A 27884-nucleotide genomic window follows, 5' to 3' on the forward strand; every position below is an offset into this window, starting at 1 on the left:
GTCAAGGTTAAGTAAGAATTCTTACTAGTGACCTAGTAGTGACCTAGTGACCCAGCAAAGCCCAGCCAAAGCTGTCCTCCCCTCTTTACAGCAGATCTCCCCCAGGCTGGAACTTCTGGTGCTCTCGTCTTAGCTTAGATGCCACTTCCTGCAGAAGCTTTCTGACCTCCCCCATCGCAGGTAGCCCTCCCTCCACAAAGGGCATGGGTATTCATCTCGCCAGGGAGGCACAGTCCACAGGCTGGCCCTGCGGGGTATAGCCCCAGAGAGGCTCCTGCTGCCTGGCTGCAGTGCTGGCTCGGGCCATGTGGGGGCAGCAAGAGGCACCGAGAACAGCACTGTACCCTGCCCCAGGTCCAGCTGCGGCTTCCAGGGTGAACTGCCCACCTTGTAGAGCCTCATCTCACACCTCCAAACCCCCTCCTGTCGGATGTCTGCGTAAGACGCAGAGTAGCCACAGTGACCCCCAAGCACCAGGGCCAGAGAGGCTGCTCAGTCCACAGTGAGCCGGGGTCCTCGGCCCCCAGGGTGCGACCTGGCATTGCTCCCTGCGGTGAGGGGTGTGTTGGGGGAGCAGACAGCTAGTGTATAGCTTCTTGCCCATCTGGAGGCAGGACCAGCACAACCCACACCCCTTCTCCCTGTAGAGTGGGCAGCCACACAGGTGTGTTAAACAGCTTTAATTTCGGTCATTTCGGCTTCTCGGCACAGTAAGAAATATTGCACATGATCAACATGTTTTGTTCTGGGGATAGGGACAAGGGTAGGGGGAATCACCTTCTTAGAAAGTACAACCCAAGTTGGGAGGGCAGAGGGGGTGGGGAGAGAACCCTCCCCATGCCTGTGGCAAAGTGCAGGAGCCCCCACCCCAAACTAACCTGAGTCCAGCCCCTCTGGGGAAAAAAGGGGTGCATGAACTCCCCCTACTCCACAGGCACCTCCCTGTGGCCCAAGGCCCACACTACGCACCAGCTTGTAGCCCTCACGTGAGCCATTTTGCATAAAGTACAAGTGAAAAGGTCTGAAGGTAACACACTCCAGGTTATATACAGGGGCTCGGTGGAGGGAGACTGTGCCCCTGCTTCCCCTCAGCTGCCCCCCCATCACAGGGAGAAAGCTGTGGGGGGAGGGGGATAGACAAGAGGAGCAGGCCTCATTCCGCCCAAAACTAAAAAGGACGAAATGGCTTTATTGGGGAGGAGGGAACCATCCTGCCCTCCCCCCCCCCCCCCATTCCTGCCACCTACATACTGTCCATGTCCTGAGGGGCGTACTGTGGGTCCTGGGGTCTTCTCGGAGCCCTCACCTGCCTGTGGCAGCTGTGGAGGGGCCGGGGGGTGGGGGGGACGGCTGGGGGGGGCCCTCCCAGCCAGGCTGTCCGGGACCTGGCTCCGGAGGCGGAGGCAGTGGCGGGGCAGCTGGAGCTGTGCCAGAGTCCGAGCCAGGTGAGGTGGGGTCAGGGCCCCCAGCAGGGCTGGGAGTGGGGACAGGGGCAGCAGCAGTGCCAGTGGGGGGCGGTGCAGGAAGGGGGGCCTCAGCTCCAGGGGGCTGCTCCGTGGGAGTGGCCGCCTGCATGATCTTCTGGCGCACCTCACGGATCTTCAACTGCAGACACACCTTGGAGGGGAAGATGTCTGCGTAGCGGGCCTGGAAAGCTGCCGTGGCCTGGGCTGGGGACAGAAGGACAGTGGGGGGTGGGGAGGCCAGGGTGAGAGGAGCAGGCAGGACCGCTGCAAGTGCCCGCCAAGACTCGGAGCCACGCTCACCTGATGGGAAGAAGCCATGGTCCTGGAAGAGCTGCATGACCAGGGCCCGACGCTGGTCCAGGGTACGCCGCAGGGAAGAGTATGGCACCTTCTCGTATTCCAGCTCCCCGAGCACATCCTCCGCTTCCGTACCTGGGAATGGAGCAGGCGGCAGGGTCTTGGGGACTGCGGCAGCCGGCCCCTGCCCCCGCCCGAAGTGTCCAACCAGCCCTCACCAAATTCTATTCCACAGCAGAGTTCAGAGAGGGCACCTGCCTCTGGACCCTAGCAGACTCCAGAACCTCCCCAATCCATCCTGGACCCGCCATCCTTCCTCTAAGCGACACCCACCCCACCTCTCCTCTGTGACCTCATCTCCAAGACCCCACCCTTCCTGCAGGTGCTGGGTCACCCACAGCTCCGCCTGCCTCAGTGCCTGCACCTGTACGGTCGAAGGTGAAGATGTCCCCCTCGCACTTGGCACTCTTGGGGGTGTTGGGCTCTGAGCTGCAGCTGGAGCGTCTCCTCATCTTGCGCTTGGGCGAGGTGGGGTCCTCAGGGGCCGAGTCCAGGTCTGGTCCAACAGAAGCAGGCTCAGCGGAGGTGGCCCCCATCTGTCCCCCGCCTTCCCCTGGTGGCCCGCACTCGCCTACCGGTGGAGTTCTTCCTCTTCTTGCGGTAGGAGCCCAGGATGGCCCGGGGCGAGGTGGCCAGAGACTGCAGGGTGGGCGAAGGCAGCACCTCCTCAGGCCGGAACTCAGGCAGCTCAGCAAAGCGCTCTTCGAAGTCCACCTCTGACAGGACCCTGCTGGAGAGCCAGCAGGGTCACCTCCACCGTCCCAGGCTGCAGCTGCCCCCCTCTCTTGCCAGCCCCACACATGCTGCCACAGACCCCAGCCCATGCTCACTTGTCCACAGAGTCAAAGGTCTTCTTCAGGGGCGGGGGCCGCACCTTCACCTTCTTGCCGGTACCAGCGGCCTCCTTGCGCTCAGGGGTGTCCCCGGCTGCCCTCCCACTGCTGCCCTCACTGCTGCTGCTGCCACTGCCGCTGGGGGCTGAGGCCGGAGCTGGCGCTGGGCTGGGAGGGGTGGGAGGCTCCCCACGGCTCTCCAGACCCAGCCCAGGGACTCGCCAGTCTGAAGACGAAGAGCTGGGGAATTTGCTGGCCTGGGGTAGGGATAGCAGAGAGATGGAGAATACTGGATTCAGACTCAGTGATGCAAAACTCAGAACAACAAAGAGGTGGGATGCTGACTGACCCAGACGTAGAGTCTTGGAGAAGACTCAGTCATACAGACAAGCAAAAGGAACATAAAAGGCCCAGCTCCACTGCACCCCCCACCCCCAGCCCCGGGGGAAACAAGAACATGGGTCATACAGGTGTGCGGGGAACGGAAATGGAGTAGAAAAGCAGATGATGGACTGACGTGCAGAGCCAGGCAGCAATAGGAGCCCCTGGGGCCTGCTGAGCGCTCACCACAGTCTCAGAGCCCTTGCTGCTTGTCCGCTCCTCAGCAGGTGGGGGAGGCGGGGGGCTGCTCCGGGCCATGGGAGCCCAGGTCTCTGGGGGTGGTGGAGGGGCCGGTGTTGCAGGCTGCCCCTCAAGCTCAGACTCAGGGGTAGGGAGCTCCCGGGCTGGGCCAGGCTCCAAGGGCTGCCGGGCTGCAGAGCCTGACCGCCCAGGGGCACCTGCCTCGAAGGAACCCACGGGAATGCTGGCAATGGCTGCCTTCACTTTCTGGGGGGCCTTGGGGGTGGGCCGCTGGGCCTTGGGGGCCACTAAGCTGTAGGTCATGGAGCCTGTTGGTGGGGAGAAAAGCATTTGCTGAGCCAGGCCTGTCTGGAGCCCTTCTCCTGAGTCCCCCAACTCACCCCACCCTGGGCTGGCCCAACACCCACCTGCAGCATTAGGGAAAGGGCTGGTAGGGGCCGGGGTGGCAGTGGCAGGGGCTGGTGGGCCCTTTGGCAGGATGGTGGCAGCAGGTGGGGTGGTGCTAGTGGCCACGGTGTAGACCAGACCCGGGGGAGCCTGGGATGGCTGGGCTAGGGGTGCTGAGGAGGTGGGTGCAGGGCTGCCAGGGTAAAATGCAGTGATGACGGGACCTCCGGGGGCTGTGCAGGCTGGCGGCAGCTGGGGGCTGGGCACTGGCGACACGCCCACCTGGCCAGGAGCCAGCAACGGAGCTTGGCCTGCAGGGACGGAGACACAGGAGAGGCAGGGGCCCAGTTAGGGCCTGGGCCGCCTCCGCACCACCCTGGGTCCCCAGCTCTGCCTGCCACACTGCCCCTCACCTGAAAGCAGGGGCTGCACAAAGGCGGGTCCACTGGGCCCCAGCGAGGTGAAGCCTAGGGCTACCGAGCTCGTGGGCCCATACGAGGTGACTGTTCCAGCCTGGCTGGACGTAGGGCTGGTGCCCAGGGGCAAGGCGTGCCCACCCGCCGACTGCACGTAGGTGATTCTGCCGCAAGGAGAGGAAGGGGGAGGAGTGAGGTGAGCTGCCCACCCCCACCAGACCCTTCTCTGGCCTGGCCTCCAGGTGAGGGCTCAGCTGCCATTACCTGGTAGAGGAGGGCAGCAGGACCTTCTGAGGCTGGGAGGTGGGTCCGGAGAGTGTGGCTGGGCTGAGGGGCGGCACCAGGCCGCTGGGTGTGCTCACGGGCACTGGAGTCAGCTGGATGATCTGTGGGCAAGGGCACCCACAGGCTGGGGTGAGCTGGGGACTTGGGAATGGGGTGGGGGGGTGACCCAGACCTAGAAAGGTGGGTCTCAACAAAGACAGGGAACACAAATTTTAGAATTAAGACAGAAAGGAACAAAGAAAACAGCAAAGCATGTGAAACACAAAGGAACAAGGTGCAGACACTGAGAGCAGAATTGAGATGCACACAGACATCGAAGGACGCAGAAAAACGCACTCACGGTCCTAGTGACAGTTCGAGAAAGAAAAAAAGAAAGGAAAAAAACACGAGAGATCAAAGGAAAGACACAGACACCATGACACAGAAACCAACACACAGGAGGGAACAGGAACAGGAGGAGCCAGGATGCCCTTACCTTGCTGGGTGGCTGGGCCCCGTTCTGCACAGGTACTGAGAAAGGCGGGCTCACCAGGGGCAGTGGCTGGCCAGCCCCTCCAGCCCGCACAGACATGCTAGGGGCCGCCAAGGGCACCAGTACCTTCCCGGGCAGAAGCTGGGCTGAGCCACCCGGGGGCGGAGCCTGTACAGGAGACACCGACTGGGCTGCAAAGGGAGAGAGAAGTTGCCAGAGAGCTACACAGGCCTGGGGCCCCTCTCCTTCCCCACTCAGCCCAAGCCTCACCTTTGGGAGGTGGGGCAGAGGGTACGGACTGCAGGATGGGGATGCCAGGGGTGGGTGCGGTGGCTGCCAGAACTTTGCCGTTGGTGGAGGTGCCCGGGGGGAGGGTGAAACGGATGCTGGTGGTTGGTGCGGGGCCGCCAGGAGCTGCTGCCTTGGTCCCAGGGGCTGGTGTCGGGGCAGGCGCCACCTGAAGCTGCTGGGGCAGCGTGGGCAGGATGTACTGCACCTGGGTGATTCCCCCAGCCTTGCCCAAGGTGCCTGGCTGCAAGATGCCCAGGGGCACTGGCCCATTGGGGCCACTCCCAGCACCTGCTCCAGAGCCTGTGGTGGCTCCACTGCCAGGGGCCCCCTGGGCTATGAACTGAACAGCAGGGGGCGCTGGGGCCCCATAACCCGGTGTGCCCACCAGCAGGTTGGTGACTGTGGCAGGGGCCTTTCCCACGGTACTGAGGAGGGGCCCAGCCACCAGATGCGGGGCCGGCGAAGAGGCTGCCGACTTCTTGTCCGAGTACACTAAGCTTACACCCAGCGGGGAGCTCCCTGGCGCCCGGGACCCCGTGACCGGCTCAGTCCTGGCACCCACAGTGTCATTTGGAGATGCCTCAGCCCGGCCAGAGGTGGGGAAGGGCTTAGAGGCGATGGGCACAGGAGTGCTACTGACAGGCCGCACCACATTGGTGACCATGGTAGCAGCTGGGCGGGACAACGGGGCTGTTGGAGCCCCATAGGCCAGTGACGGGGCTGGGGCCGAGGGCATGCGGGTTCCGCTGCCTTCCCGTTCCTCCTTATTTGGGGGCAGGACCAGCGTCTGCAGGACACTTCCTCCCCCGCCAGGAGGTGCTGCAATGACCGAGGGGCCTGGTGGCTCCAGGCCTCCCACACTTTCAGGTCTCTTGCGCCGGAAGGCGGCAGGATCCGATGGGAGGAACCGGGTGGCCTTGGAAGGTGTCCCTGGGCCCCCAGCCCCAGGAGGTGGGGGTCGTAGTGGGCCTGCTGTGCTGCCCTGACCTGACTCCTGGGCCTTGAAGGTCCCTGAGCCCAGTGGGAAGGAGGTGGCGGCTGAGGAGGAGGCAGGTGAGGACGAGGACGACGACGGGGTGGGCCCATAGCCTTTGCCAAAGGCTGGAGGTGATGGATCCGGGGGCCCTGGGGGCTCAGGGTCCAATGGTGGGCGGCAATGGGTAAAGGAGGAACGAATCACAGGCGAGAACACCTTCCGGCCAAAACCCTAGGTGGAAGGAGGGGACACGACCACATCAAGGGAGCCACGACAGGCACAACCTGACCAACCCTCTCCCGCCTGGCATCGAGGCCAGCTGAAGGCCTCAGTAGTTCACCCAGTCTGTGACCCAATTCACCATGGGGTGAGGAGCTTGCCCTCTTTGGGCCTTAATCTCTCTGTAGTGATGCACACAAGAGCACACATCTCCCCTTCCTAGGACCATGACGAGATAGCACCAATTCCCCAGCTCTCACCTTGCTGCCCTCTGGGTCCTCCCCAGAGCTGTCTCCGCTCTCGCTGTCAGTCACCCGCTCCTTGCACTTGAGGTCAATGTCAGTGGCGCCGAAGCCATCATCAGCTGAGGGAGAGAAGAGTATTGGCAGAAGGGCTGGGTGTAAGACTGTCCAGGAGGGACAGCAGGGAGCCCAGGCCCTGGCCTCAACCCCTTTTGCCAGCCGTAACTATTGTCCAAGAACGCTGTTCCTCCGCCTAGGGTGTGCCCACCTGCCCACCGGGGGAGCCTAAGAGCATGCGGGTACCACCACCTAACACTGCGCCCCATGGCCTGACCATCCACGCCCCTGTCCTCCTGGTTTCCTGCCTGGCCAGGAGCTTCCCAAGGGCAGGGCTGGGCCTGAGCTGAACATGCCTGCAGTCATAAACAAACACGCAAGACAAGAAAGAAGAAAAGCCTGAGACCTAGATCAACTCTTTGCCCACTCCCCAAACCTTAGCCTGTTGTTCTCTGGGCAGGATTATAGACCCTGCAACTGCTCACCAATGACATCATCGTCTCCCTCCTCCTCACAGATGACCATGCGTTCCTCGTCACTTGTCATGTCCTCACTGGCTGCACGCTGGGAACGGGAGGCCCGGGTGGGCAGCAGCGGGGGTCGCCCGCCAGCCGCCAGGGCACCTCCCTCACCAGAGGCTGAGAAGGGGCCTGGAGCCCCATACTGGGTGGAAGGCTTTGGACCAGAATAGGATGCGGGGCCGGACACCATCTGCAGGGCGGGCACCAGGAAAGTTCAGTGGGGGCCATCACCTGGGGGCAGCCCTCCCTGCCCAGCTCCCCTGCCCCCAGACCTGAGTCAGTTCCTGTAGTGCCTGGCTATCTACTTCCCCACCATCCAGGCTGTGGACCCCACTGTGGGAGAAGGCTCGGGGCCGGGCCGAGCCAGGTCCCCCCACTGTGTGCAGACGCTCTGTCCCACAGGAACCACTCCCTGGAGCCTTGGTATCCGAGCTCAGGAGTGTCTGGGCTGCGACGGAGAGAAGCTCCGAGGACACTGCACAACATAAGGAGAGAGGTGTCAGAGTCAAGAAGTCTTTTAGTGGCACCCAAGCTGTCCACAGATATCTCTAGGTCCTGAGCAAAAGAAGTTTGAAAATCCTGGGCTACCTGGGAGCCACCAGCCTGGCATTTTCTAATGGATTGCTCCTCAGGAAGCAGGCCTTCTCTGAAGGCAGTGTGATGCTCGCTTGCTAATAACCATGGACCTGAGTCTCCATCCCCATATCTCAGAGAGGAAGCAACCCCACCTTCAGAGAACTGCAGGCCCGAACCCACAGGTCACTCCAAAAACGTGCCTCAGAATAGTGCTATGCAAGCGAGACACTCTGTCAGCAAAAGCAGCCAACAAGGGGCTTCCAACTATGGTTCTGGAAACCTACCAAACTGGGGTTTAAGCTTTGGCTCTACCATTTACTAGTCTTCTACAAATTCCAACAAGTAACTCTGCCTAAGTCTCACTTTCTTTCTTTTTTTTTTAAGACTTTATCTGTCAGAGACAACACAAGCAGGACGAGCCACAGGCACACAGGGAGGGAGATGCAGGCTCCCCACTGAGGATGGAGCCCAATGTGGGGCTCCATCCCAGGACCCTGGGATCATGACCTGAGCCGAAGGCAGCTGCTTAACTGAGCCCCCCAGGCGCCCTGAGTCCGTCTTCTCATCTGGAAAACGAGGGTATGACTTTCAGAAATAGAGCTTATACTCTCCTTGGTGCCTGGCATGTAGTAAATGCTCAATAAATGACAATTGATAACGAAATGACTGTCTGGAAACTCTATCTGTCTGGCCCTCCCTGACTCTTTTATATGAGAAAACTACCAGTTCCCTTATGGGTAAGGGTCTTCAAATGAAATGACAGCACATAGGGTTCTGGTGCAGGGGCTGAGCAAACAAGGTGGTAGCTGGCACCTCTCAGGGAGGGAGGGGGCAGGGCAAGTCAACCAAGGAGCCAACCAACCTCCAGGGGCAGCGGCAGTCCCCGTCTCAGACATGCTCCGCTCCCGAGTCTCCTTGTGTCCTCCTGCTAGCCCCAGGCTCGCAGGCTTGGCCTCTGAGCTGGACTTCTTCCGGTCCTTGTTGCACCACTTCCAGTCTGGGTGAGCCTTAAAGTGGGCCTCTTTCACCTGGCAGGAGAGAGAGGAGGGATCCTCCACTCACTTACCCCACCAGAGGAAGCTGCGGAGGAACCAAGAGGAAGAGGCATTACCTGGAAGGCCAGGTCATGGTACTTCTGCTTCTCCTTGGGCCCCAGGGCATACCACCACTCGCCCAGAATCTTGCTGACGGTCCGGTTGTCCTGGTTGGGGTGACGCTGGTGGACCAGGGCCCGGTGCCGCTTGCTGAAGATCATGAAGGCGTTCATGGGCCGCCGAATATGGTCCTTCTCCCGCTGCAGCACACAGAGGCCCAAGTGGGATGTTAGAACCACAAAACAGGCTTGGGCAGCCAGAGGGCAAGCTGGGGACAGGTATAGAGGTGAGGCACCTTGTTGGGGCTGCGTCCATCCTTCTCCGAAGAGGAGTCTCGTTCCTTTGGCAGGGCACTGAGGGACTGGGTCCGGCGTTTCCCGGGTGGCAGGGGCAACTGGATCTCGGGAGACATGATGGAGAGGAAGCTGTGGCGGGAGTGGCAGGGACAGTGAGGGCTCCATCTCTGGTCACCATCCCCTCCCACTTCCCAAGCCTCGTGGCACTCACGCATCATCATGGTCACTCTCCGTCTCACTGTCCAGCCGGGGCTCTCCTGGAGGGCCAGGGGCCTCCTCCTCAGTGGTGGGAGGGGGACCCTTTCCAGGTTCCACCACCCCCAAAGTGTGGGGGGGTCCGGGCCCTGGGCTCTCAGGGCAGGTGGCTCCAGGGGGCCGCCCAGGATCAGCATTCCCTGTCCCACCTGGTGGCTGCTCATGAGCGACAGCCGCCGACTCAGCAGGTTCTGGGGGCAGAGAGGCAGGTCAGAGGGCTCTTGAGCTCCCTGGATGCTATCCCCATGTGTTCTGCAGCCCCCCACTCCTCACCTTTGCTCTGGGTGGAGGCCACTGGGTGGCTGGCAGGTTGCTGGGCCTCACTTGGCTGCACAGAGGGGTCGGGCTGGCTGGGGGCCAGAAAAGGGACTAAGGAGTGCCAGGGGAACACGGCAACAGAGCGAGGCTCCACATTTGTCCACACTGTGGGAAGAAGCCAGCTAAGCTGTGCAGCAGGAAACCTTAGCCTTGTACCCCAACTCAAGCTCTTTTCCACCCTGGATGAGGTGGCTCCACGCCTCCTTCACACCCCCTTCCACTATCCCAGAGCCTCGTGGGCTCATGCGTGCAACATCACTCAGGAAAAACTCCTCCCTGTACGATTCCGAGGTTTACACGAAAGAAAACAGAAGCTAGGAAGGGAAATAGGCCTCACGCCCCATTCCCTCCCCCACCTCCACCAGCCCTGCCACCAGGGACCAGGCCAGAGGAATGACTGGCTCCTGTCACAAACCAGGCCATGTTCAACCGCCATCTCATACTCCCAAGGCCCCAAAACCTGAGCAGGGCTAGGAACTCTCCCCAGTCATGCCACATTCCCAGCACCCTAACTGACATAGCCCCTCATCTTCACCTCCTACTCCCTTTTTCTCTCTTGAGGAGACCATGCTTCGTTTCCCCTTCTCTTCCCTCTCCATCACCCACAAGGTGTGGGGTCTTAAGTCTTTCTCCTTGCCTCCCTCCCCATACCACAAACCCCAAGGAGCCAGACCTGCCTTTCCCGGGCTGGGCACAGGTGGCTCCAGTGTCTCCTCCGTCCCTTAACAGAATCTACTGCCCACAAAGAGGTCTCCCAGCCCCCCTCCCTCTCAAGCTCTGAGCTTATCCTGGGTGCAGCATCCAGCCTCTTTGCCCAAAAAGGGGAGGGTGTGGTAAACCCCTCGGAAGAAAAGGCACAGACAATGAGGCAGGCAAGAGAACTGTTACAAGTCTGTGCCCAAGGAAGACAAAAGTGCCAGGTGTTTTCTTGAGAATATTCACAGGAAACCACTTCCCTCCCAGAAGGCCAGTTCCAGGGGTCCCACCTTCTGCCCCAGGAGCTGGGTGGTAGCAGGGTTAAGCCCTGGGCTGGGACCCATCCCTGGCAGGACTCCTGGAGCAGGCCTAGGTTAGGAGTGGGCTGCCCTCTCATTGCTGGCTCCCTGGGGGAAGTGGAACCAGCTGAGGAGGCCCCTGCGAGGGAAGACGATGAAGAGAGAAGGGAAACGCCCTAGCCTTGGTCTCCATCATTCCAGGCCTCCCCCTGATCCGGATCAATCTGACCTGGGATGACCCCTCTATGCCTTCAAAAGCCTGGACTAAGAGAGCTCTTTAGGAGATGCTAGCCGTAAGACCTCATTCTGCAAGGGGCTGACAAAAGAAAAAGTAGATGTCAAGTCAACAGAAGAAGGATAAGGAAGCCAACACTGGAGGGGGTCTCAAGACGCTCTAAGAACCCTGTCCCCAATCCCTGGGGCACTGGGGACCACAAAAGCCTGCTCGGCCCTCCAACCCCAAGGACCTTGACCTGTCCCTCTCTTCACCAAGATCTTTCTCATTGGGCCTCCTCATCTGCTGGGTGGGGAAGAAGGGGACCAGCAGACAATGGAGGAAGAGTCCTTTAGTCCTGCCCCTCAAGTCCTCTTCAGTGTACTGTGGTCCAGGTTCTTGGGTCCCTCCTTCTGCCTCTGCAAAGCACACCACACACACTCCAGCCCATCACTCTGCTCTAAGCAAGCAGTGTCTCACTCACTTCCCAAACCCTGTTCTTAGCCCCACTACTCCATCACATTCCCTTCCCCATCTCTTCCACACCTAAGACCAGCAGGTCTCATGCTGCCCCTATCCTGATCCACGCTCCCAACCCAGTTACTCTGCACCCCTCACCTCCAATGACAACGGACCGTTCCACCCCATTACCCAAACACCACAGCTGTCCCCAGCTACTCCCCTCGCCTCACTCCCATCACTCTCGCTACACTCCCACCTGCCAACACTAACCGCTTGGCCCAGCTGAGCTCTGTAACTTTCCCGTCACCCCTGTACTCCGCCTCTATGACTCTCGTACTATACCCCTATCACCATTACGCCGCACTTAGCACCCCGACACCCTGACCCCTGCAGTCCCAGGGCCCAGGCTCTACTGACCGAACATGCCGAGGCCACGGGAGGCCGCGCCGGACGCGGGCACCAGGGGCCTGTGGGCTGAGTACATGGTCCGGCGCGGGGGGGCCCGGCCGGGGCTCGCGCCTCCTCAGCGGCCGCCGCCACTCCGCCCGCCGCCGGCTCCTCGGCCGTCGCCGCTCGGGCCCGGGGGGAGCTGGAGGCCGTCGCCGCATGCCCCCCCCGCCGCCCCCCTCCGGCCGCCCCACTCGGGGGGGGGGGTCTCTGCCGGGCGCGCCTGCGCACAGCGCCGCCTGCCTCCCGCCGCCCGGGGGGCGGGGGAGGTCAGAGCGCGCCGGCCCCGCCCCGCCCCCCGGCGCGCGCGGGGGCCGTCACGGGGCGCGCGGCACAGGGGCCATCGGCGCCGCCCCCTCCCTCTCCCTCCTCCCGCTTGGTGCCCGGCGGGCGGGGCAGGCGGGGCGGGGCGCGGCGCGCGTGCGCGGGGGTGGCCCCCTCCCTTCTCCTCTCGCTGGCTCGCTCCCTCCCTCCCTCGCAGCTCCGGCGGGTAACGGCTCTGGTCCCGAGCGCCCCGGCTGCCGGTGCTGCCGCCCCGCCTTTCCGGGCTCCGGGCCCGCGGCTCAGCGCCGGGTCGACCTTCGGCTCCGAGCGGCCAGACGGACCAGCGTGCGTGCGTCCGTGCGCTCCAAGCGAGCCCCGCGCAGAGCCACCGCCGCCTCCCCGCCCCGCCACTACTACGCGCTCCCCTCCCCCCGCCGCACCTCCTCCCGCCCCTTCCCCGCTTCCCCCGCGGCCTTCCGCGCAAGCCCGGCCCCCCGCGCGTGAGCCCATTGGCTGCCGCCGCCGCGCGCGGGTCAGGCCCCGCCGCGCCCGCCCCCATTGGCCGCCCCGGGGGAACGTCAGTCATATGCAAATAAGGAAAGGGCGGGGCGGGATCCGGTTGGCCCCAAGCCGGCCCGGGGCGGGACCGCGGGAGGAGGGTGGCAGGGAGGGCGCACTGCAGTAAAGGCAGCGAGCCAGGGGGGCGGTTCGCGGCACCGCGCTGCGGAGGCTCCAGGGTTGTGTGTGGTGCTACGTGTGTCCAGTCCACGCGAAGAACACGCTCACGCGCGGCTTGACCCGCCTCCCTCACGCCCGCCTGAGCGCGCACGGCTCCGCAGGGCAGAAGAACTGCGCGGTAGGCACGCGAGCCACGGGGAGCCCTTACCAACTCAACACCAGCAGACTCTTCCCCCACCACACACACACACACACACACACACACACACCCTTTCATAGACAGAGTTTTCCTGCCACACCCATTATTTCATACACACCCCACGGTAACATGTACCCTTGGCCTTACACTCAAACTGTCACACACGAAGTCACATACCTTGAACACCTGCTCACATGTAGTACGACCTCCCACACTCCTGGTCCATCACTCCCCACCCATCATCATACACTCGTTCTCACCCATCTTCCATATCACCCATTTCATACACGCCTTGTCATACGTGCTTCACCAACGCATATTCTCATTGCCAGCCCACATGAATCATCATACAAACATATCAAACAGGCAGCATTATCTCACACATCTCATCACAAGTGCTGCTTGTCCATCTCACACACACACACACACACACACCCTACATCCCTCCCACACAACCACACACACTCTTCCATCTTCACACACCCTCATGTGGCCTTCCTGGCAACTCCCGTCCCCAATACAGGCTAACTCTCACAGATGCCATTGTACTGACCCCCCACACGCTACCTAAACTTAGCCCAGTAAGCACTACTTCAGTACCCTGGCCCCCCATGGTCACTCACTGGCCTGACACTTAGCAGCCATCTGGGACCCTCCACCTCACAGTAAGGCAGTGGGAGGCAAGGCGGGTGGGGGCACAGAGCACCACCATGGGCTGGCCCTACCACTCTAGGCTGGGAGCTACCCCTTCCAGAAAGGGGCCAGGAGGAAGAAAGGAAATGAACACTGGGGCTTCAGTGTGCTAGGAGCTTGAATGTATTATACTGCTTGTTGAATCCTCACATCCACTAGGGAGGTACACTTTATTATGCCCATTGTTCAGACAAGAAAATGAGGCTCAGAGAAACTGAATAAATTGTGCAAGATCATCCCTCCAGAACCTAACAGCCCAGTGCTCCAACTCAGCTGCTCTTTCCACTACTGAAAATTTAACCTTGGGGTGGACCCAGGCAGACACTCCCAGACCTCCAGGAATATGGTCAGACAAGGATACAAAGAGAACTACAGAAAAGCCAGAGAGTACCCACAGAGACATATGCAAGAGTCTGGAGTCCACCAGGGAGAGAGGCAGAGGCTCTGGATCACTCAAGATGGGCCCTGGGGTCACATCCAGTAGAGGCAGAGGCCTGGGGTCACACCCGGGCAGCTTTTAAAAGTTGCACAACCTCCGATGGACAAAGAGTGGGCTCCTACACAGGTGGAGTCAGCGACAAGCACAAACAAATCCCTTTCCCAGCCTGTTCCATCCACTGATAGAGCCGAAGGCATGGGAAGGGTACAGAAACCAGTAATCTGGGCCCAGAGGGGAAGGGAAGGTCCATAGCCCTCTGACCTCCAGAGACTGCAGGGCCAGACACTTGGCTGTGAGCCTGGAGGGGGCCACTGGAGGGACTATTAGGTGACTGCCCCCTCCTCCCTATGCAGCCCCAGACTCAGACCCTCCATTACCTCACTGCCCCAGGGACTGCAATGTGAGGCAGAAATCAAGGCTGAAATCAATGTGGCCCACTATCTCCCCACCGCTGCCCCCTCCTCTCCCCACCGGTGAGTCACCTACTGAAAATTAACCCCTTCCCTACTGCAATGCAGCCCAGGACAGAGCTCGGAGAAACACTGCCCCCAGTTCCCCCACTTCTGTAGGGTGAGAAAAAGAGCAAGGCCTGGCATAGCAGGGAAAGAGGGCCCCACACATCTGCGAGGGTTGCACATCTGGTAGAAGACACAGTGCCCACATAGGAGGGATGGGAAGAGGCCCCTTACAGGGTAGGGTACAGCCAAGTGGGGACCCAGCCTGGCAGGGAGGGGCCGGAATCCGGGCGGGAAGGGCCCCCCTGCCCTGGGCACTGGGCCAGCCCTATACTTAGCTTCCATTGTTCAGAGTGGAGGAACCCTGGGTGGGGGTGATTAGAAGTGGAGAGGAGGGAGCAGGTCCTAACCCCAGACAGCTCCATCTCTCCAGCCATCCTCAACCCTAACTGGGGCCTCCCTAATTGGGAAAGGCTGAGGGGGTTTCCCAAACCAGGGCCCCAGCCCCATCTGAGAGGAGGTGCAACACCATCCTTCACTCAAGGCAGGTACCCCCTACACCACCCACCACCAATTCCACAAAAGGTTTGGCGCCAAACATCCCCCGCAGCACTACCCCGCCCCGTAGCCCAGGGACAGGGAGCCCAGACAGAGACACCAACTGCCACCCAGGGTGGCACAGGCTGAGGCCTGCCCAGAGGCCTGGGGCTTACAGCCAGGGATGCTGACAGACTGAGGGACTAGCAAACACACTCTGAACTCACGGGCCCATTTATTGAGCCCCAGAGGCACCGCGCCCCTGTCCCCCGCGGCTCCCCACCCTGCTCTACAGGCCTGGGTCCCCGCCTTGGCTCACCACCCCGGTGTCCCCAGCTCCCCTCACCCGCTCTCCACATACACACCCACCCACCCACCCACCCCAGGCGGCGTCGGCGACGGCCAGGGTTGCCTGGGGAACGAGCCCAAGATTGGGCTGGTGCCGCTCGGGAGGGATGGGGGCCTAAAAATAGCGCCGGGGTGAGTCAGTGTGAGTGGGGCTGGGGTAGGCAGGGGGACTGAGGGAAAGAGGCAGGCAAGAGGTGTGGGGGAGGGTCCCCAGGGATTGGGAGACGGACTAGGATAGGACGGAGGGGCGCATGTGGGTTTGGGGGTGGAAAGAGGCGGGGGTGTGGGGGAGTGTACAGGCACCCAGGCTTGAGAGGGCTGGTCGGCGCGGACTGAGGGAGGCACCCCAACCCGGGCGGAGGAGGGGGCGCCGCCCTGCGTTCTCCTCCCCTCACCGCGCTCACGAGATTTTCCACTCGCCGCCTGGCCCCCAGCCAGTCCCCGGCGGGCCCCACAAAGCCGCTTTGTGCTGGGAGGGCGGGCGGGCGCCCGGCCGGCCTGACACCCACGCGGGCCGCGGCGGGGCACGGGCCAGCTGGCACCCGAGCTGTTTGCTGGGGGGGCCCCCCATCCACCCCGAGGGCGCGGCTGCTTAAGGGTTAATGGCGCAACGGCGGGGGGTGGTCTCGGCCAATCAGCGTCGGCAGACGCGTAGGCAGCCAATGGAAAAGACGGAGGCCCGACGCCCGGGGCCTACCCCTGGGGCGCGGGAATCCGCGCCCCTCCGTGCGGACAGGGCCGGGGCGCGGCCCTCAGGGTACGGGTCCGGATCTGCAAAGTCCGGGTGCACCCTGTTTCCCCGGCTGCTTCGCAAGAAAAAGGTTCAAAGGGGTTTAGGATCTTGCAGTCAGGAGGTGGCACGGTCGGGATTTGAACCTAGGCGTGCCTCAATCAGCTTTGCTGCGGAAACAGGGAGACAGGGGTTCCCTGGCCCAGGCCCCCGTGAGGAGCGGGAACAGGGGACGGGGTGCGGGCGGAGGAGGCGGCGCGGCGGGCTAAGGTCCAGCCGCCTGTGGTGCAGCCGCTGCCGCCGGTGGTAATGGGAGCCAGACGCCGTCGCCGCCGCTAATGCGCCTCCCTCCCGGCCACTAATGGAGCCATTAATGCCCGGGCGCCGGGGGCTCCGGGCCGCCCCCCTCCCGCGCATGCGCGCGCCGGCAACCACCGCCGCCGCCGCCGCCGCCGCCAGGAGGCAGCCTGATCCCTTACAGCTCCCGGTGCTGGGGTCTCTTTAGGGAAGTCTCTAAGATTGACTCCGCTACCTCAAAAACGCCCCTTCTCTTCTCTCTTGGCAGGTCATCCTCTTCTTCCCAGCCTAGGCCTCCTTCCTCTCCAGGACAGTCTCCAGGGATCTCTGACATCCAAATCTAACCTTTTCCCTCTCCGGTCTAAACTTTTGCCTCTTCACCGACCTACCAGCACTCAAGCTGGCTTGGCTAGACCTGTGCTCCTTGGCACCCTTCTGCCAATCCTGGGCTCTAGTGTCAGCTCCAGCTTCCACTAGACACAGAGAGGTCATGCACTTTCACCCCTCCTTGCCTTTGTTCCTATGGCTGCCTCTGCCAGGATCACGCCTTTCACTCTCCTGAAATCCACTCATTCCTCAAGCTTTAGTTCAAATGTCACTTCCACTGAGGACACCCGTACCTCCCTCATCACCCTGCATCGAGTCACCGAGTTGTCTCTGTCCTCTGGCTTCCCCAGACTCTATACCTCCCTCCGCTCATCCTTGCCTCTGCCTGCTTCCATGTCTGCCTTCCCCACCCACATCCCCCAGGGCTGCTCAGCCTGGGCCTGGGAGAGATGAGGGACTTCTGGTCGGAGAGAAGGGGTTCCCTGTTTGAGACAAAACAGAAACTCTGCTGGGCAGAATCTGGATTTGGGGAGTCAAGAGAACCTAGGCCCCTCTGGGCCTTATTTTCCCTACCTGGCCAAGCATTGTGTCTGAGGTCCTACTACATGTGGGACTCCGTTAAATGGAGCTGGCACCAAATGTGTCTCCTGCAAGGCATTGAGGGGGCGGTCAGAGTGATCTGGGTCATACCCTCTAGCAGGTGTGTGGGCACAGGAGCTGCTTTCCTGTTGTTCCCCTACAGCCGGATCTCCTAGCTTGGCCCATGCAGCCCCCGCCTTCCTGCCTGTCTTGGGAACAGGTGCTTGGATGTAGATGGCTCCTGACACCTCTCACCACGTTTCAGGGACAGTGGTGGGCCATTAATTTGTCAAGGAACAGGAAGTGGCTCCCAGGCCGGTACAACCTCCCACCACTCCCCAAGAAGGGAGTGAGGGACCTAGTGCTTAGCAACTGTCCACAGACTCAAAGGGGTGGAGCGCCTGATGGGCACAGGGTGGAGGTGAAGGGCTGGGAGAGGGGCAACAAGTCTGTCTGAGGAGGGGGAGGAGGGTCAGGGGAGGGTGGCCCAGAGACACAGGATCCCAAGACAGGGACCCAAAACAGAAGAAAGGTGGGATGAAAGAAAGCTCAGAAAAGGACTGATGTCTAGGGAAGGACAAACCAAAAAAGACACAGAGAGGCAGAGAGAGAGACAGACAGATAGAAGACCAGAGAGAGAAACTCAAACCCAGGAATAGAGACCCAGACAGACAGATGTAGGGACCCAAGGGAGAAAGAGAGAGACACACAGTGGCTCAAAGGCAGGCAGACAGAGGCCCAGGAGAGGGGGCACTGCCTGTCAGTACAGGGAAGCCAGGCGGAAGCTGGGAGCTGGAAAGGAGGCCATGCCAGGAATGGGGCTGAGACATCTGGCCTCCTAGGCTGGGGCTGCAGGCCCTGGGGTGGCTTCCTCTCCTGGGGAGCAGGCGGGAAGAGTCAGAGGGAGGTGGCAATGGCAGCTGGCTGGCCCGGCCACGCACAGAATGTGGAGAATGCCAGCCGCCTGCCCCGGCACGTCCCCCAGCGGAAGCAAATGCCTGGCGGGGGGCAGGAGCAGGCAAGCTGTCCCAGACCGCCCCCTCACACCTGCTGCCCTGGGTGAGGGTCAGGCCTTGGCATGAGCAGGCAGAAAGGGACAGAACCACGGCCTCATTATGCCACCGGGCATAGTCTGCCCCACCTGGGCCTCAGAGGCAGAAGGCCCCAGGGTGCCTGCCTCCCAAGGGCTTGGGGAGGCCTCTCGGAAGAACAAGAGGACCTACTGGCTGGGAACCTTAGGGCAGCCTGGATACCTCAGCATGGGTGTTGTTAGAGAGGCGCTGCTCAGAACTGCCAGGACAGGCCCTGGACAGGTTCTGACGACCAGACAGCCTGCAGCCTCCCTTCCCTGAACCTCAGTCCCCACCCTTAAACTGGGCTGGTAATCCCTCCTGCACAGCATCAGGCAGATTTGATGAGATGGCCTGGGGCTGGGCGCGTGGTAAATGTTTAATGAAAGGCTGGTTACTATTACTGTTATCGTTGTTAGTGGCAGGACTCAAGGGCCTGGGGCTAGACAGCCTGGGTTCAAATCCTGCCTATCCTTCTTCCTAGCGGGGTGACTTTGGGCAAGTCACTTAACCGCTTGAGATGTGGTTTCTTCCTCAACACTGGAAGTACTAATGGTGCTGGCCTCCTGGGGTGTTGTGAGGATTCGGTGAGTAAACGCTTAGGCGGTACTCAGAGAGCCGAGTACCGCGCACGCGCACACATGGGTGGTGCTCAAGAAATTATGACCGCTGTAGCTTCTGGCAGTGAGCATCCTATGATCTGGAGATTGGGAGACCCGGTTCAAGGCCCAGTCCTGATCTTCCCTGGCTGGGTGACCTCAATCAGGACTCTTCTTCTGTCGCTTTTCCTCATCTGGAAAATGGTGGCAGGTACCCCTGTTGGGTCTGCCTTGGTGGGCCTCGGGTCCCCTGCATCAGTGCCATCCCCCTCCAAATGCCAGCAGTGAGGGTCACGTGATACAATGCTATGAAGGCAATGTCAGGGGCTATGGGCATATGGGCGGTGGGGGGGGAGAGGAGGATAGTTCTAGATGGAGTCCTTCTGCTTCACTTTCTTCATCTGGCTAAAGACAGAAATCCCTGCTGTGCCCATTTCTGTGGAAATGGGCTCCTATCAACTACACTAACAAATGTAAAAAATGCTAGGGGCAGGGGAAAAAAACACAACTCACAACCTCAGCATATAAGTTTGAGGGGCAAGCACGGCGCCTGTGTCCCTGTGCTCTGGGTCTGGGCTGGAGCTCTGTGAGGTCAGGGCCTGGGATCCCAGTCGCATCAGCCTCTCTGCCCCAGTCCCAGCTCCCACCTAGATCCCCACCGCAGCCCCCTTTCTCCCTGATCTCCTTGTCTCTGCTCTCAGGCCCTGGAACTCCCCCTCCATGGTCCAGGTGTGGTCAGATGATCAGCTCAAAGCCTATCTTGGCTCCCTAATGCCACCGAGATAAAGTTCCCAAGTCTCCTGAGGGCCCTCGGGGAACTGACCCTTGCTCGTGGACAGAGCCGTGCATTCCCGCATTCACCATCCTCTAGAGCCTTTGATTTTGCAGATTCCACTTCCTTTAAATACTTACTTTGGCCTCGAGGCCTGGGCCCAAACTCTTCCCTCTGCCTCATGGTCCTCCTGCCGGCCTTGCCAGACTCGCTTCTGCACACCCTGCATATCTCACTTTAGACACCCTGGCCCCTTCTCCAAGAAGCCCTCCTGACTTCCCACGGCCTCCTGGGCTTCCCCCATCCCAGCTCTGACCGCTCTGGCTGCTCACTGTCTGGTGACAGATCTGTCTGTTTCAGGACTGTGTGCCCTGTAAGGGCAGGGCTGTGTCCTCAGTACCGACTACCACACAACCAGGGCACTCCAGTCAACAGTGGATTAAGAAATAAATAAAAAAAGAAGATGCTAGGGAAGGGGCTGGTGACTGGGCACCCTCCCTGACGGTTGCTCTGACAAGGCCCAACCTAGCCTGGCCACTGGCTCTCCCGGCCTCCGGCCTCAGCCCTCTGACCACAGTGGCTTTGCTCGCCTGTGCTCCTTCTGGTCTCCTAGGAGGCTCTTCCAGCCCACGGTTGCTCATCCTTCAACTCTTGGCTTACACGCCCTTTCCTGAGGACAGCCAGACTGGATTTCACACCTGGAGGCCTGCCTACCACACCCCCAGCTCCGATCATGGCACTGACTGCACCTGTGATATTTCCTGGGCACAGGCATGAGATGAGCACTCCGGTCCTGATCCTGCCACCCCGAGGCAGAAGACACCTTGGAACCTCCATCTTCCCATCTATAACCTGGCACTGTGGCCCAGCAGGGACCAGCCAGCTGGCCTGCCTGGTTTTGCAGGCTGGGTCCAGGACTTACTAACCGTGGGATTCAGGGCAAGGAAATAACCTGGTCTCAGTTGCCTCTAAATGAGCCTAATCCTACTCCCCCCACCCCCACTGCCTGTTAGGCTCATGAAGACAAAATGAGCGAATATTTCCAAAGGGCTGAAAACAGTCCCGGGTACAGTACGGTGTGTGTCTGAGGGTTCGGCAAGATAACTCACAGGCAATGCTTATTATCATGATGTTGTCCCCACCAGTCCTCCAGACATGGCAGCTGTCATCACGACCATCAATTCTGTTCCTCTGTTACCCCATGAGAATTGTGGGGGCCTGGCTCCCAAAAGCTCTGGAAAGGTTTGTTGACTGCTCGAGCCCTTGGGAGTGCATTCCTAATAGGAGGCCTCCAGAAACAGTGCCCTGAGCCTTCCAAGTCCAGTCCCTTCCCTGGCACGTGAATTCCTGCAGTGTTATCTCTGCAGAGAGGAGGCTAATCTCCCCTTGAGCCCTTCCCCAGGTGGGGAGCTCACCTCTCGAGAACCAGTTTGCGAGTAGCCCCGTCCCCTTAGCCCTCACCCAGCCATTGCACTGGCATCTCTTACCTGTCCCAGGTCGGCCCATGATGACTTCCTTTTTGGGGGCAGGATGGCTGGTGTAGCTGCTGGGGACCAGGACGGGCAATAGGGCAGCAGGTGAGGGGTGGAAGGCCACCGGCTGGAAGGGTGAAGAAGCCAGGCCAAAGGTGGGCATCGGCTGGGCCACGGCAGTCGGCGCGGCTGGAGGCACGGTGATGGGCACAGGGGCTGGCAGAGGTGGGGGCAGGCCAGGCTTCCCACTGGCTACCCCAGGGGGCACTGGGGTCTCTCGGCAGCCCCGCCCAGGTCCCGCTGCCCGCGCCTCACCAGCAGTGCTCACCTCCCCAGGGAATTTGGAGGGCAGCGGCACATCAGGGTTGCGAACAATGACGGGGGAGTCCCGCTGCACAGCAGGAACCCTGCGCACAGAGGGCCCGGGATCCGAGGTCAGGCCAGCAGGTGGGGGCAACAGCAGCAATGGCGAGGGCTGGCGGGAACGGGAGAAGGGCACGGCAGGCGACACAGCCCGGAAGCCAGCCGGCGTGGAGGGTGTAGGTGTGTGGGACACCGAGTCCACACCAGAGTCTAGGCTGTCACTCTTGGGGAAGTCCGGGTTGGCTCCTCCGCCCCCTGCGCCAGGGGCCCCCAGAGCCCCCGGATGGGGGAGTAGCTCTGTCTTCCTCCGCCCAGGGCTGATGGGCACGGTGAAGGTCAGGTTGGTCTGGAAGGTGGGTAGGATGCCAGAAGAATGGCGCTCTCTGGGGGCAGGTGGCGGCGGGTGGGGACCCAGGTCTGGTGGGGTCAGCACACCTCCCTTCGGGGTGCTGGCGCTTAGGTGGCGGCTGCGGACGGCAGTGCGCTGGATGACTGGTGAGGCGTTGATGGGGCTGAAGTTGGCTGGGCGGAAGCCAAAGAGCGGCGATGGGGAGGGCGATGGGGCAGGTGAGAAGGGCGACTGCGTAGACACAGGAGAGAAGGAGGGTGTGCCAGAGCGAGAGCTGCCCAGCGACACCAGCATCACGGCCGCCTCACACTCATCAAACTCAAAGCGGGACAGATCAGCAGGAGCCACCAGGCGTGGGCGCGAGTCCCCGCGGGCTGCCACACTGCTGGCCTCGCTGTCCCGCGATGTTTCGTCACCCCAGTCAAACTCGGTGCTGCCCTCCCGTGCCGCCACGCCTGCCGGCCGCCCAGCCCCAGCTGGGCCGCTGTCCGCCAGGCCCTCCATCTCCTTGGTTCGCATGGACAGGTGGCGAGAGCAGTAGCCCCGCCGCTGAGACTCCTTCATGCAGCCATCTCGGGAGCACAGCCGGCGCCACTGCTTGCCGTTGAACTTCTTGCGGATTCCGTTGGGCGTGCAGACCACATCACCCTTCTTATACTTCTGCTGCGCGGCTGTCAGCGGTGTGCGTGCCCGGGCGGCTGGCGCTGCCCCCTTCTCCAGGGAGGCCACACTGCTGCTCCGGCTGCCACCCTGGCTCCCCTCCTGGCAGGGTGACGGCTGCTCCCCGGGGCGGCCCGGGCCCACAAAAGCTGGGGACTTTGGTGGCGGTGACAGGAGCTGGGGCGGAGGCAGCGGGAGCAGGGCCGGGGTGCCCAGGGCTGGCGGGTGCTTCTCCTCACCCTCCTCACAAGTCCCCAGGTTGCCACCAAAGCTGATCTTAGACACCTCGGCATCCTCAGGCTGCTTGGGGTCCAGGGCAGCAGGGCAGGGGGGCAGGGCGCCCCCCGGCTCAGCCTGCTCCTCCTCAGGGCCCGCGGGGGGCTTCCTTGGCAGGGCCTCAGGCTCCCAGGGGGGCCGCAGCAGGCGCAAGCTGGAACGGGCCACCCACACGGCCTCCTCAGGTTCATGGTGTGGCAGCTGTGGGGGCTGTGGGACAGCGGCCAGCGGGCCAGGCTGGGAGCTAGGGCCAGGACTGAGGCGGACCTTGTAGGCGGCAGGCTTGGTGGCCACCTCCACCACCACACCCTCACGGTAGGCAGCCACGCCGGGCTCCACGCAGGTACAGACGGCTGTGCCCACCGCGAGGGCACCTGGCGGCGGCGTGGCATCCAAAACCACATCAACACCACTGCCGGGTGCCCCCTCGTAGAATGTCAGCGCCCGATCCCCAGGGAACTGCACGCCCAGGTCCTGGCTTCGGCGCACCTGGCGCACCACGGCCGGCAAGAAGAGGCCATCTCCACGCCGAGCCAGCACCCGCTGGGACCTCAGCTGCCGCAGGTCGTATCCGCCGCTGGTGCCACTTGGGGGCCAGGGGCCTGGCCCACAGGCTTCGGCGGGCTCATCTTCCAGGTCAGCTGAGTGCTCGCTGGCTGTGTCGGTGGAAGAGGAACGGGTAGAGGTGGGTGGCCGTGGAGGGACACCCAGGGCACCGGCCTCCTCAGGGGTTCGTGCCCGCTCCTCAGGGGCCCCGGCCGGCCCACTGCTACCACTGCCGGCTCCATGCTCCTCCACATACTTCTTCTTGGGCGCTCGAGACTTGAACGTGGCCGTCTTACGGCTGAGGGAGGGCTCCCAGCGACTTGCCTCCCCCTCTACCTTGGGGTCCTCAGCAGGGCCTGGGGCCGCTGGGTCGTCAGGGTGCGGCTCCAGGGTCAGCCCCTCAGCCCCAGGGCCCCGCTCGGACTCCTCCTCCTCACCCTCCTCAGCCTCTTCTGGCCCCGGAGGCTGCTGGGGCTGCTGCTGCTGTACCTCTTCATCTTCCTCCTCTGGCTTTTCGCCCTCCCCAGCCCCTCGCCGTCTCAGGGCCTTGGCCCGGGTGGCCGGTGGGGATTTGCCGCCACTGCCAGAACCTGGGAGACTGACACATGCCTTCTTCATTGGCTTCATCTTTTGTCCACCTGCAGGTGGGAGGGCAGACAGGGATCATCGGGAGCAACTCAGGAACCTCCCAGAGCCAGTGTCCCCCAAGACTTCCCACTTGCTGAGGCCATAGTCAGGTCCGTCATACCTGAAGGCTTTCTCTTGGCTGTCTTCCACTCATGGGGGCCCCTGACTGGCACCAGGACACAGACTGGCACCCATGTCCCCTGAGTTATGTACTCTTGGCTCGTTGGGGACACTGACGTATATCTGTTCCCTCTACACAGGCCACAGCAGGTATGTGCAACTGCCTGACGGGGCACAAAAAGGCAGTAATGGTTCATGCCTGTAGAGCACTTGCTTTGTGCCAAGCCGTGGGCCGAACTTGATTTTATTAACCCATTTCATCCTGACAATATCCCTAAGAGGCAGGTGTTACCAACAGCCCTACGTGAGGAAACTGAGGCACAGAGAACACAAGCAACTTGTTCAAATTCATCCAGCTAGGAAATGGCAGAGCTAGGGTCTGAACCCAGGCAATCTGGCTGCTTCAGAAGTCTGTGCTCCTAACCATTTCAGTGTGCTGCCTGTCACTTGATCCAGAGGACACGCTTCCTTGCACTGTCACTGTCCAGACAGCACACACACTCATACACATACACACACATGCACAGGAACACAGTCACAGAAAAGGAGGTGACTGGGCTGTGATGTGAGCCTCTCTCTACCCCCACCCCCACCCCTCTGGGCTGCCTGGCATGGCCAGCCATCGTGGGAAGGAGTGGGCAGCTGAAAGTCCTGAGGGACAGCTGCCCACTCTTCTCTGCACCCAGGCCTGCCAGGTATAGCCATCTCCCCAGATCCTGGCAGGGAGCAGGCAGGGGCACGTCTGGGGCAAGAGCTTATACCCAGTGCTGCCACGGGGCCGTGCATGAGCACACGCACGCGCACAAAAACACACACAGAGGCACACACGTCATCACACAGTGGGACACGGAGCTACACCCCAGGGTTTCGCTGTCCCACTGGATGGGAGCCTGCCCCTCCCCCCCACAGCACCCAGTGTGAGACCAGCAAGCCCAGCCCCCCTTCTGGCCTGCACGCATGCCCCCCACCACCACCACTGGGCTGCCTCTGACAGGGTGGCTGAGCTGGCCGGGGCCAGGGGGCCCCCAAATATGTCCTCTGACTCCAGGTGGGGGTAAGTGGGAGAAGGTCAAAGAAAGCAGGGCAAGCCCAGCAGGCCAACCTCACCCACTTCCTGAACAGTCATTACTGCCCGCCCCCTTTCAAGCTGCCCTGAGAAAAGAAAAGGGAAAAAACTTTACTCTGAAGTGACTAAGAGAAGCTGAGAGGCCAAAAGGGGGCCTCTGGGAGGGTGGGGGTGTCCAGGGCCCTAACCCAAACACAATCAGAGATACCCCTGACTCAGTCTGCCAGCTCTCCCAGGACCCCTGATCTTGTGTTCTCCCACTCGAGGCCTGCTCCTCCTGTGGACCCTACAATCCCAGGCTGCTCCTTCTCTGGGCCAATCCTGGGGTCCTCACGGGCAGAGCTATAGGGCCCGGGGCTTCTCACACTGGGGCAGGGATCCAAGTGTCCAGGAGTTGGGCAGCTGCCACCACCTTCTCCCCACTGACCCGCTGGGCCACCGTCCTAGGGACCAAGATCCGGCCCCAGTCCTGCCCAAACACAAACCTTTGCATAACCCCCCCAGGGCCTACAACCATATTGCCTGGCACCCCTGGACCCTGCCTCCTGGTCCTGCTTCTTCACCCCAAAAGCCAAGCCTTTTTTTTTTCCCTCTGGGCCTACTCTCTTCCTGTCCACCCCACTTTGGATAACTCCCACCCAAGGCCCTGTGGGCCCTCACCTCCTTCAGAATCTAAGCAGGAACTCCTGAAGCCCAGGCCAGCCCAGGCCCTGGTTCTTCAGGGTCTCATCCCCTCTGCTCCCATCAGCCCTCCTGGCACCAGCTTCTCTGCCACTCTCTCTCCCGTCCTGTCACCACCTCTACCTCTGCCTCTCTCCTCACAGGCCCTAGGCCCCCCGTCCTCAGCCACCCCATCCTTGTCACCCTCATCTATCTCTGTCACCCCTTCCTCCAAGTCACTCTCCTGTCAGCCATCTCTGGACCTGTCACCTTTTCTCTCCATCACCTCTCCTTGTCACCCCTCCAACTCTGTCCCCTCCCTCTCCCTGTCACCCTGATCTAGTCCTGTCACCCCTCCATTCCTGTTACCCATTCTCTGCCCACCATCCCCTCTCCGTCACCCCTTTTCTGTCACTGTTCCTCCCCACCACTTCATCCACTCTATCCTCCTTTCCCACCATCCAACCCACCTTTTTTCCCCTGTACCCCCTCCCCGTCCCTGCCACCTGTCCCCTCTCGGCCCCCAGCACCCCAAATCCCCCCTGCCCGTGTCAGCCCTGGCCCCGCCCCTCACCTCGGGCTCGGCAGGGTTTCGGGGCGGGGGGCCTTGGCCCCAGCTCGGTCCGGTCCGGTCCCTCCCCGCCCCCCCTCCGGCTCTCCCTCTCGATTCTCCCTTTTTTTTTTTACTCCAACACACAAAATGGTGAATGGACCTGCAACAGCTGGAGCAGCCAGCCAATCACCGGCCACAACCCCGCTGACCGGCGCCGTCCTAAACCAATAGATATCCGCAGCCTGGTCGGCTCCGCCTCTCCACGACGAGCGACATTCGCCATGACCAATTCCGCCCACCCGGCAGCGCCAGGGGGCGGGGCCAAAGTCCAAGACCGTCCTCCCTCTGGGACCGACACCAACCTGAGCCTACGACCGCCTAATCTGCCTAGGGCCCTGCCCCACAACAAGTGATGGGCATCAGCCCTGACCAATCGCAAACCGTCTTAGTGCAGAATGACGAATACAGTACCCAGTCGCCCTGCACTCTAGGCCGGAACCCAGCCTCTGTGAGGGACAGTAACCAATGAAGTGCAAGAAGGAAGGGCTAAGGGATAGGCTGTCCAATAAGCAGGCTGAGGAGGCGTGGCCTGGGCGTTTGTTGACCGGCAAGTCGCAATTCCTGCTGGGAATGGTAGTCTTCTTACGTCTCCGGCCCATAGTCAATAGTACAAAGCAGACTACAACTCCCATGTGACAGAGTGCTGTAGCACCAAAGAACCCGGGAGAGGAGAAAAAGTCGGACAGGGCAGTTCCTCTAAGTCTCCCCGCACACCGGGAGCATCTTAGACCCAGGGCCCCGACTCACCCGGATTCCCGGCTCTGGCGTCGCTAGTGGCTCCTCTCAGTGGCGGCGGTAGCGGCACGAGGGGGAGGTGCGAGTAGCAGCCAACCGCCACCCGCAAGCCCCGCAGCCAATCAGCGGCGGCCGGGGCGGTGCAATGACCTCACCGGGTTCTACTCTGTTACCCCTCCCCCACGTGGTTGTTGCTGTCGGTAGCCGGGAGTAGGGAAGTTTGGGGTGGGGGGGGAGGGGAGGAGAACGAGTGATGTCATCTTTCTCCCGCTTGATTGGCTGTAGGGTGGCCGGGACTATGACCAATCAACAGCTTCAGAAAGTCCGGCGCGGCCCCGCGGAAAGCCCTGTTGCCACCGGGAGGGGAGAGAACGTGCGCGTGTGGGGAGGAGCGCGCTGCAGTGGAGTAGTGAACGCGCGCGGCCCGGGGCTTTGGGACCCGGGGGGACAAGTCTTGTCTTCCAAGACTTTGTCAATTAGGGCGGTGCAGTTTTCTGGCAGCTCGGGGCACGAGATGGGAAAATGCGGCGCTTCGTGGGGCTTCACACCAGATTCCCTTCACACTACGTTCTGTGGAGAGCTGCTTTGTGGGTGTTCGCACTTGGCGGGAGCGAGACTTTTCTAAGGTCTCGGGGTGGGGGGCGCGTTC

At 61.6% G+C, this 27884-nt stretch overlaps 1 protein-coding gene across 8 annotated transcripts; it reads right to left on the bottom strand.

Moving 5' to 3' along the window:
• Window positions 1–665: 665 nt before the first annotated feature.
• Window positions 666–27342, bottom strand: CIC (capicua transcriptional repressor). 8 transcript variants are annotated; one of them, XM_047710947.1, is made up of 22 exons: window positions 26462–26605; window positions 21549–24052; window positions 21236–21347; window positions 9599–9748; window positions 9282–9516; window positions 9070–9199; window positions 8792–8974; window positions 8543–8708; window positions 7377–7579; window positions 7069–7294; window positions 6545–6648; window positions 5069–6296; window positions 4802–4989; window positions 4306–4427; window positions 4039–4205; window positions 3646–3936; window positions 3224–3549; window positions 2654–2913; window positions 2399–2553; window positions 2188–2319; window positions 1767–1898; window positions 666–1670 (listed from the first exon to the last, which is right to left on the bottom strand). In XM_047710947.1, exons 2-22 carry the CDS (start codon window positions 24039–24041, stop codon window positions 1303–1305), a joined length of 7371 nt encoding a protein of 2456 aa, XP_047566903.1. In that variant the 5' UTR covers window positions 24042–24052; window positions 26462–26605; the 3' UTR covers window positions 666–1302. The 8 variants fall into 8 exon arrangements, with proteins under 8 accessions (XP_047566903.1, XP_047566899.1, XP_047566902.1 ...); XM_047710943.1 differs by lacking the exon at window positions 26462–26605 and adding an exon at window positions 27248–27342 and having other exon boundaries at window positions 21236–24052; XM_047710946.1 differs by having other exon boundaries at window positions 2399–2550; window positions 3224–3546; window positions 21236–24052.
• Window positions 27343–27884: the final 542 nt, after the last annotated feature.

The sequence above is a fragment of the Lutra lutra genome, chromosome 17 (assembly GCF_902655055.1).
Source record: "Lutra lutra chromosome 17, mLutLut1.2, whole genome shotgun sequence".
NCBI lineage: Eukaryota > Metazoa > Chordata > Mammalia > Carnivora > Mustelidae > Lutra > Lutra lutra.

Bases quoted from the DNA above. Each gene is read 5' to 3' on its own strand.
- CIC (XM_047710943.1), bottom strand. From the start codon at position 24,041: ATGAAGCCAATGAAGAAGGCATGTGTCAGTCTCCCAGGTTCTGGCAGT. The intron at 8,709-8,791 runs GTAATGCCTCTT...CTCTCCTGCCAG, and splicing joins ACCATGACCTGGCCTTCCAG to GTGAAAGAGGCCCACTTTAA. The intron at 3,550-3,645 runs GTGGGTGTTGGG...TCTCCCCACCAA, and splicing joins CCCTTTCCCTAATGCTGCAG to CAGGCTCCATGACCTACAGC.